The sequence below is a fragment of the Misgurnus anguillicaudatus genome, unplaced genomic scaffold (genome assembly GCF_027580225.2).
Source record: "Misgurnus anguillicaudatus unplaced genomic scaffold, ASM2758022v2 HiC_scaffold_31, whole genome shotgun sequence".
Taxonomy (NCBI): domain Eukaryota; kingdom Metazoa; phylum Chordata; class Actinopteri; order Cypriniformes; family Cobitidae; genus Misgurnus; species Misgurnus anguillicaudatus.
Window position 1 is genome coordinate 2552404 of NW_027395281.1, and position 10718 is coordinate 2563121.

The 10718-nt window shown below is 32.4% G+C and overlaps 1 protein-coding gene across 2 annotated transcripts; it reads left to right on the top strand.

The window, feature by feature from the left end:
• The first annotated feature begins 472 nt into the window (after positions 1–472).
• LOC141362997 (uncharacterized) lies at positions 473–9838 on the top strand. 2 transcript variants are annotated; one of them, XM_073865401.1, is made up of 4 exons: positions 473–1007; positions 2695–3006; positions 3172–3471; positions 9572–9838. In XM_073865401.1, the coding sequence occupies exons 1-4, from the start codon at positions 953–955 to the stop codon at positions 9727–9729; spliced, it is 825 nt and encodes a 274-aa protein (XP_073721502.1). In that variant the 5' UTR covers positions 473–952; the 3' UTR covers positions 9730–9838. The 2 variants fall into 2 exon arrangements, with proteins under 2 accessions (XP_073721502.1, XP_073721501.1); XM_073865400.1 differs by lacking the exon at positions 9572–9838 and adding an exon at positions 3728–4126 and having other exon boundaries at positions 479–1007.
• Positions 9839–10718: the final 880 nt, after the last annotated feature.

The window sequence follows — 10718 nt, forward strand, 5'->3', positions numbered from 1 at the left end:
CATGAACTGGACATTTTAACTACTACTTCAACGTATTTTAATACAATTTACAATACTTTTGAAGTGTTCATGATGATAAGGGTTTTATTTTTTGATTGATTTATTAGGTTGTTTGGGAGCCCCCTAATGTGACTGCTGGTAGGGGGCACCAAGTTTGTTATGTACTGCAATTGTAACCTGTACTGGATACAGTATTTTACACTTGTCTGTTGTTTGCTGAGCTATGTACACTACTGTAGTAGCATGACACCTGGACAGGTTTTGTTGTGATTCTCCATGTTGACTGATTTGGGTATATGGAGAGAAATCAATGATATTTTGCGGCATTGGTCTTGTGTAGTGTTTGGTGAACTATTGTATAGTTGCACTTTCTCTGTGTACTTCATTTACAGTAATCACTGAGAATTAGACTTGTTAAAAGTGTTTTAGGTTAGAAACAGTGTGTAACTGGTTCAAAAAGATTAAAGTCTTATGAAACTTAACAAAATATTGTTTTTATAAAGTTGTGTATAGTTTAGGCAAAAGTGTTCCATTTTGCAAATGATATGAAGTGTTGTGCTACTTTGGTGTTAATTGTGTGTAGTGTTTTGACAAAACGGGCCCTGTAAGATTAATGCATTAACGCCACCTGCTGGACTAGTGATGTAAGCTTGACTCCGAGGGTATCATTTTACTTGATAACAAATGAAATAATATTTACAAAAAGAGTTTTAGTGTGAACAGTAGAGGGCGCTCACCTTAATATGATATTAATTTATATCACAATATTTATAGATTTGTGTGACATTGAGATGTGTCTTCTTACACAACAACTATTAAGAAACACGAAACAACTAAAACAAGAAGTGTTTATCAGACTCAACTCACTTCTGAATTACTCACTCAACATTATATTCATTTATCAGTTATAAGATATCTATTTTCTCTTCAGTTATTATTTAGATCTGTCCTGATGGAGAAGATGAACGGTGTGATTTTCTTCTGTTTGTGTTTGTGGAGTCTGTCTGGTAAGTTTTGTTTATTACAGTTTAAGTACAGAATAAAACATTTAGGGGTAGTTTACAGGACAGGGCTTTATGATTAAAATTCATGTTTTGTATATCTTAACAGACATCAGAGCTATTGTTTTGTTTCGAGATTCACATAAGTAATGTATATTGTAGGGTTTGTTTGTAAAAACTACTTTAATGTCCTAATATAAGCAGTGTTTAAATCGAGGGGGGCTGGGGTGGCCCCTGACCTCCTATAAGTATTGAGGGACCCCCTATAAAGCACAAAAATATTAATAATATAATAAGGGGTGTTTTTTTTATTAAAATTAAAATGCTAGATAAATAAAATTTTCTCATTCCCACAATTGATATTGTTCATTATTTGTACCAGTTTCGCAATAAACGATGCTACTCCAAGAGCTTTCTATCTGAAAAAAATGAAACTCTCAAGTGCGCCTCACGCTGTTTTCTGGAGGAATTGACAGATTGTTAGATTGTGTATTTGGTTAGGGGTTTTAAAATGTTTTGATTTTAAGTTAATTTTGAGTTAATTTGAGGGTTTATTTGATTAAAACCTTGATCCAGGACCAAAAAATAAATAAACAAATGCAGGTGGGGCTTAGCTGGGTCCTCCATAATATTTGACATGAATGTAACACTGAATTGGTAACACTTTACAATAATGTTCTTTAGTTAACATTAGTTAACTACATACGTTAACATGAACTAATGATTAGCAGAACTTATACAGCATTTATTAATGTTAATTTTAACAATTACTAATACTTTATGAACATTTTGTTAACATTAGTTAATGCACTGTGAAATAACATGAACAAACAATGAACAGCTTTATTTCTATTAACTAACATTAACAAAGATTTATAAATACTGTAACAAATGTATTGCTCATGGTTTGTTCATATTAGTTAATACATTAACTAATGTTAACTTATGAACATTTTTATAAAGTGTTACTCACTGAATTTAATAAATACCTAGTCAACCCAGTATCCATGAATTTCCACATTTTGGCATGATTGCATCACACATTTCTGTTTATGTGTCATTGTAACGTATTGGTTACTCAACTGTTTCGTCCTGCTTTCATTCCATTGTTGCTTCATTTTAGGGTTAGATTTACATAAAATGACATCATTTCCCAAACTCAACGCTAACCCTAACGCCAGGCAACAATGGTTTAAAAATCAGAAAATAAAAATTTGAAAAAATTAACCAATACTTATACAATAAGTGCAATACATCCTAATACAAAACACCAAATCTAACCCTAAACCGAAGCAACAATGGTTTGAAAATAGGAAAAAGTAGTTGAGTTACCAATATGTGACAATGATCACAATGAAATTAATCATAAGGTTTATATTTTTTCAAAACATCATGTCAATCAAATGTCCCATAATAATATTCAGTAAATCTAAACATTTATATGAGCAGCTTTTTAATATGACCAAAACAAGACTGATCCAACTAAAGTCAAGTGTGTAAAATTTAATTAAAAAGCAAAGTAATTATATGATTGTTTGAGATGAGCCAGAGAGCTTCACTTCACATACAAAATATGAGAAGATTTTGTTTTCTATTATAATTTAATAAACGCTGTACTTTCATGTGTACAAAATATCTGCATGAGAGAACAAACTAAATGATCTTCAATAATTCTTGTTGTTTATTTCTTCAGGTGTGTTTGGCAGTCAGTTTGTGTCAGTGATGGAGGGAGATTCTGTCGTTTTATCGTTTAGTCTCACTGAAAAACAGATAAAAGATGGAATCTACTGGAAGTTTGGACCTAATAAAACTCCTATAGCTGAAATGATAAACTATAGAACTACTATACATGATGATAGACCTGATGGAACATTCAAAAACAGACTTCTTATAAACCATGAGACGGGAACTCTCACCATCACAAACACCAGAACACCACACACTGGACTTTATATTTTAACTGACAGCCAAGATGAACCTCTCAACATTTTTAACATCACTGTCAGTGAGTAAAGATTTGCCTTCATTCATGTGTTTTCACCCTGTTATGTTTTATATATATATATAAATGTGTTACAATTATTAAGAACATTATAGATGAGTTTTTAACTTTGCTTCTCTAATGTTACATTTAATTTTAAATCTGTATTTATTTATTTAAATTCTCCAGCTCGTCTTCCTGTTCCTGTCATCACCAGAGACCCAACACAATGTTCATCATCATCATCATCATCATCAAACTGTTCATTATTGTGTTCAGTGTTTAATGTGAGAGATGTGAGTCTGTCCTGGTATAAAGGAAACAGTTTATTGTCCAGCACCAGTTGGTCTGATCTCAACACCAACAACATCTCTCTACATCTGGAGGTTGATTATCAGGATACAAACAAGTACAGCTGTGTGGTGAACAATACCAACACAAAACAAATTCAACATCTTAACATCACTCATCTCTGTCAGACGTGTTCAGGTACAACAGGTTTTATTGTTTATTTAATTGCTTAAGGAGTCTATTTATAAGCAGTCATTATATTTGAACCGAAATAAATAAATAAATGCACACAAATTAGTAACACACTGATCTACACAAATTTCTATTGCGTATTTAAATCTTTATTGTGTTTTTTATGTAATCGTGTAATTGAATAAATCCTGAGAAATTAACATTGATTTTTTATTAGATGATAATGAATCATAATTTGGTTTATTGTTGCTCTTATCTTCAGTAAAAGAAGTCCTCTACTGCTGTCGTAGTTTTATTGAAGTTGTGATCGGATTGGTCGTCTCTGTTCTGGTGGGCGTGGCTGCTGTTGGTTTTGTGGTTTATGACATCAGATTCAGAAGAGATGAAGAGAAGAAGATGAGATCAGATAAACTCCACTAAACCTCTTCAGTTCATTTATTATAGTTATCACACATTATTCATTAAACACAATCTTTATTATTTCTTTAAAATTCTTCATTTGTTCAGCTCGACTGTTTTCTTATTAAATATTATTGTGGATCCAAACTTCATTCAGCTTTAAGTTGGGTCATTGTTTATTGGTGAAATCTCATTTTATTGATCAATTCATCTGATACATGTGAATAAATAAAGAAGCTAAAGAATAAATGTTGATTCTGAAGCATCTTTGTATTGATGTCATTGATGATCACTTATGAAAATCCTACATAAATCAATGACTCACATAGACTCACATCCTATAATACTCATGACATTCACTGTTAGATATCTATAACTTGAGATGTGAGTGTTGTGTCATCCACTATAGTTCAGTATGAAAACTTAAAACAATGTTTGCTTCTGGTGAAGTTCAGATAAGTAATACACATATACAATAACACACATAATATGTTTAGACAGATTTAAAAAATGGGTTGAAGTTTTTTGTGTTTTCTTTAACAGTCAGGAGCAGAATGAGGTTTGTTGTTTAGTGCTCAATGTTTCTCTAAAATCTACAAACATCACATTCACCTAATCTAAGTCCTACCTCTTTAAATAAACAACATTTATTCACACTTATATCTCATATAAATGACTGTATACTCAAATGATATCATGTTAACTAATATCTGTTGCTATGGGGTTACTGGCATGTTTTTTGGGCTATGATTGTTTTCTGGCCCAGGTCACAGCCAATTCTCTGTGACATCATGAGATAAGTTTAATATGTTTGTTCAAATCCCTAATGCTGAGTGTCAAAGCAAACGGAATGGAGCATAAATGTATAATATAAACTAACAAAATCAGATTACAACACAGATCATAGATTTGTCAGGATTGCAGGAAGAACCCAAATGCAGATGGAGATGGAGGGGTTAACAAAAGACTTTAATAGTGAAAACACAAGACAAAACAATAGCCCACGTGGGGGCAAAACCCATCAACAGGGGATATACACTAAACAGAGACTTTACACTAAACTTCACGAACAACTAGACAGATAAACTAGACTTGACCTCTAGATGAACACGACTGGCAAACACACACGGTACAAAATTATCCTGCACAGAACAAAGGAAACAGTGACATTAAATAAGGAAACCAAACGAGATAACAAGGAGGGAACAGGTAATGGGAATTAACTAATGATTAACAATAAGCAGGAGAATGAGGGGGCCGGGACAAGAGACAAGACACCCGAGCACACTACCTAAACCAAAGGCCATGAGCTACCACACCAAACATGGGTACTGCCACATCAACTATGAATCACTATGACAGGAAGCCCAGCTAGAAATAAAAAGTTCTAAGAACGTTCCCTGAAAGTTCCCGAATGTTCCCAAAAACATTCTGCCAACGTTAAAAGCGGCTAGTTTTTTTTAAGTTCTAGGAACGTTTCTGTTGTCTGAACGTTAGAGTAATGTTACATTTTACCATTTTAAACGTTATGACAATGTCATGTTTTAATGTTCAAACAATGTTTAAAACAACAGCTGTTTATTATATTGACTTGTTTAATTGTTATGTAAATGATAGAGAAACATTGCATTTTATTATTTTATAAAACATTATTTCTGTATGCAGTAAATATATTGCTGTAGAAAACTCAATTCACTTACTAGGTTTAGATGTTGATGTTTGTTTCATTTTAAGTCACCCTTATTGTGAATAGTGTTTGTTTTAGTTGGTCTCTTGACACTTGACTTTTTATTTGCTAGTTTTTTCTCTAGTTGTGTTAAGTTTGTGTTAATGCACCACATTTGTTATGAATATGCCAAGTTAATAGTGTTATTCTGTGGTTGTTGGTACATAATGGTAAAGATCATCACCTAATTAATTTACTAATCAAAACTTTATTTTCTGTCAAAAATGTAAATGAGATCCAGCACTTTCACAGCATTTTGTCATTAAGGAGTTTTAGAAACTTTGGACAAAAAATATCTGCTGTATAACTGGGATGCACAAACATCAAGAATCAGACTATGAATCTCAATCATGGTGACAATTAAATGAAAAACTTCATGCTGCAATGCATGCTGGGTATTAACAAATTACAAACCTCATTCAGGACTCCCAGCATGCACTGCAGCATGGATAAATAAGGATTTTTTTAACAATTTTAATTGTCACCATGGTTGAGATTCATAGTCTGATTCTTGATGTTTGGGCATCCCAACTATACAGCGGATATTTTTTGTCCAAAGTTTCTGAAACTCCTTAATGACAAACTGCTCTGAAAGAGTTGGATCTAATATACAATATTGGCAGAAAATAAACTTTTGATTAGTAAATTAATTAGGTGATGATCTTTACCATTATGTACCAACAACCACAGAAATACACTAATAACTTTTCATAACAAATGTGGTGCATTACCACAAAGTTAACACAACCAGGAAAAAACTAGTAGGCAAAAAGTCAAGTGTCAAGAGACCAACTAAAACAAACACGAATCACAATAAGGGTGACTTTAAATGAAACAAAACATCAACATCTAAACCTAGTAAGTGAATTGAGTTTTCTACAGCAATATATTTACTGAACATTCAGAAATAATGTTTTATAAAATAATAAAATGCAATGTTTCTCTATCATTAACATAACAATTAAACAAGTCAATATAATAAACAGTTGTTGTTTTAAACATTGTGTGAACATTAAAACATGACATTGTCATAACGTTTAAAAATGGTAAAATGTAACATTACTCTAACGTTCAGACAACAGAAACGTTCCTAGAACTTAAAAAAAACTAGCCGCTTTTAACGTTGGCAGAATGTTTTTGGGAACATTCGGGAACTTTCAGGGAACGTTCTTAGAACTTTTTATTTCTAGCTGGGAAGGCAGGACCATGACAAGATTGTATGTTCTTATTTCAGTTTACGGTTATTAAGTAAAATAAAGAATAAAGAGAAGCAGCAGATGAAAGAGGAACTATAGGCTATTTGTGGAAAGTTTTGAGAAATGAGCTCATGGAAATCTGACACCTCATGGACATTTCTGCTGTTTTGTGTTGGCGTGTGAAATTAAAGGATATGAGCACAAACAATCCCGCAATCTTATTGGTTGGTAGAAATGTTGATTCAGTAACATGTAGGCTGATTGCTAAAATCATGTTCATATATTGATCTTGAGCTCTTTTATCAATAACATTGTTGTGTGTTCAGATGAATCTTTAGTCTTTGACCTTTCACCTCATCACACTAACCAACCTGATCTCACAAAGTTCCGTGGGATAGACACGGAATTTTTTGCACATTTTTTCGTGTATGTTACATTTCGAATATAAATATGACGCACTTTCAATAAAGATTAATGTTTCTACGGGTGAACTGTAATGGTTGTGTTCATCAAATTTATTCTTAAATGATAATAAATCTCTTTATTTCCAAACATATGTTCATCTTTTTAGATTTTAAACAGTATATTTATTGATTTTTAAACAGATCTGATCAGCGATCAGTTCAGCTGTGTCTCCTAATGACAGATTACACTGCAGCGCCCTCTAGTGTTTAAACATGAAAACACACTCATAACTATTACACATACATTTATAAAACAGTTATCAAATAATCAATCAATCAATTAAATTTGGTAATAGTTTTTTTCATATTACATGTTATTCTTACAAAGTGTGTAGAAATTATTTGTTAAAGAAAGTAAAGTGTATGTGTGTGAGTCTTGAGAAGCCTAATAAACTGTTTTTGTGACATTGATAATTCAGTACGTAAGATTGTGTCTATAAGTTCTCAATGATTTGAAGTTACTTGACAGATGACATCATGATATAAAATAAGCAGAGATTATCGCTTGATGTGTTCAACTTCATGCCGGATGACGTCAACGTACCGCGAGAGCGAAGCGAGAAATCATAAGGAGAAGCCTGATGTCGCATTGTTCTCGCGGTATTTGACGTCATCCGCGTGCGGGACCTCAAACAAGCCTGCATCCTTTATAGTAGAGAGGTGCTGTTCGCAGTGCATTTTGGAATTTTGTGGTTCAATGCATTGAAATGATTTTGCAGACGCATAATCACAGACTCTATACAGTAGATCTGATTGAGACACAACCTAAATATTTTGTTTGTGGGTTGCATTTACAATGACTGACAGCGACCATGTTTAGTGTGACCAGCAGAGGGCTGTGATGAAGATGTGAATATAAAGACACTGAACTGAGACCTGTGAGGATTCAAACTTACATGAAAGCATTCAGTCAGTCATTTACTCTCTTATCTGATAAAGATTGATTTATTATGAACTTTATGAGTGTCAGATTAATATAATGTTATGAATTATTATGGACTGTTATTTACTGAAGAAAATGTCTGATGTGATTTTATTCTGCTTGTGTTTGAGTTTGGTGGGTAAGTGATCTCTGTTTTTATAACTTCACTTCAGTTTTACTCAAACTTTATATTGATTTGACATGTGGTTAATAATAATAATGATGTCTAACTGTAACTGTACTGACAGAATTAAAGGAGATTTTTATCATTTCAGCTCTTGCCACACAGAAGACACAGAGAGAAATGAGTTGTGTTTGTAATTCATGTTCTTGTTTATTTCTTCAGGTGTGTTTGGTAGTGAGTTTGTGTCAGTGACTGAAGGAGATTCTGTCACTTTATTTGTCAATCTCACTGAAATACAGAGAAAAGAGGGAATCACCTGGAAGTTTGGACCTCAGTACATCACAATAGCTGAAATCGAGGTTGAGGACAATAAAATCACTTTATATGAAGATAGAGCTGATGGGAGATTCAGAGACAGACTGAAGTTGGATCACAGTGGATCTCTCACCATCACAAACACCAACATCACAGACTCTGGACTTTATGAACTAATCAACACCAACACAAATAACCAACTCAATATATTTAATCTTTCTGTCTATGGTGAGTAAAGAATTTATCAATATTTAAATATAAAAATGTGATTTGTGTTCCCATTTTAATATTTTTACCTAAAGCTTAATGTCATCGTACATTATTTGTTATTTTTTACTGTAAACTCTAAGAAAGGATGTGTTCATTTTTTTAACGTTTTGTGTAACACATATGTAATTTTGTGTTCATTCTTTGTTATAATAACACTGTTATAATAATAACACAGAGATGTGTGTATTCTGAGACAACGCATTTAGTGTATTGTCCATAACTGATTGTGTTGTTTTTAACACATCTGTTCTAAGAGTGTATATTTTACTACTTTATATTAACTGACAAATAAAATCTTATTAGATGAACTATTATTTATTTAATTTATTCTTCATTATTTCAAAGCTTGCCTGCCTGTTCCTGTCATCAGCAGAGTTTCATCATCATCATCATCATCAAGCTCAATCTGTTCATTTTTGTGTTCAGTGATGAATGTGAGAGATGTGAGTCTGTCCTGGTATAAAGGAATCAGTTTATTGTCCAGTATTAATGTATCTGATCACAGCAGCATCTCTCTTCATCTGAAGTGTCTGGATGATTCTTACAGCTGTGTGGTGAACAATCACATCAGTAATCAGACTCAACATCTCAATACTGATCTCTGTCAGACGTGTTCAGGTACAACTGATGTTAGTCTTTATTTAATTTAAGAAATATAAGATATATATTCATTGTTGCTCTTATATTCAGTAAAAGAAGTCGTCTACTGCTGTTGTGGTTTTACTGAAGTTGTGATCCGATTGGTCTTCTCTGTTCTGGTGGGCGTGGCTGCTGTTGGTTTTGTGGTTTATGACATCAGATCCAGAAGAGATGAAGAGAAGAGGATGAGATCAGATAAACTCCACTAAACCTCTTCAGTTCATTTATTATAGTTATCACACATTATGCATTATATATAAACACAATCTTTATTATTTCTTTAAAATTCTTCATTTGTTCAGCTCGACTGTTTTCTTATTAAATTGTGGATACAAACTTTATTCAGCTTTGAGTTTCTTCATCAGTGTTTATTGGCAAAATCTCATTTTATTGATCAATTCATTAAACTACAAGTGTAAACTACATCGTGTGAAAAATAAAGAAACTTGAGAATAAATGTTGATTCTGAAGCATCTTTGTATTGATGTCATTGATGATCACTTATGCAAATCCTTCATAAATCAATGAGATTATGTTAATGATACAGAGTCACATAGACTCACATCTCATAATACTCATGACATTCACTGTTAGATATCTATAACTTGAGACGTTTCATGATCTGTTCTGTGTACTCAGTGTTCATCTATAGTTTATTATGAAAACAGAAATAAATGTTTGCTTCTGGTGAAGTTCAGATGATGATGTATAAATATACAATAACACATAAAATGTTTAGATAGTTTTATAAATGTCATTGAATTAAATGAGTTGTGATATATTTCTGTATAGTTCAGTGTTAGAGTCGTGCATTAGCAGCACATAAGATCATGGGTTTACTGTAAATCACTTTAGATAAAAGCGTCTGTATAAATGTAAATGTGCACACAAATGCTTGATGATTTTTATAAAGACTTTTCTCTTTTAGTTTATTTTCATCAGTGTCTCATCTGTCATATCTCACAGGTATTTCTGATGGTTTCAGTTCCAGTTTGTTAATGTGTGAACAGATCAGAAATACATCAAACTATAACAGGATCACAATTTTAAGGTTAAGGCAAAGATGCCTTCATATAAATGTACAATATTCAAATATTATTAGTGTGTTTTGTATTTTCATAGCAGTATAAAGAGTAAGATCAGTGTTGTTTATTAAAGCTCAATATGTGTTATATATAATAATGTGTTGTGTGTTTAT

Bases quoted from the DNA above. Each gene is read 5' to 3' on its own strand.
- LOC141362997 (XM_073865401.1), top strand. From the start codon at position 953: ATGGAGAAGATGAACGGTGTGATTTTCTTCTGTTTGTGTTTGTGGAGT. The intron at 3,007-3,171 runs GTGAGTAAAGAT...TAAATTCTCCAG, and splicing joins CATTTTTAACATCACTGTCA to CTCGTCTTCCTGTTCCTGTC. The intron at 3,472-9,571 runs GTACAACAGGTT...TCTTATATTCAG, and splicing joins TCTCTGTCAGACGTGTTCAG to TAAAAGAAGTCGTCTACTGC.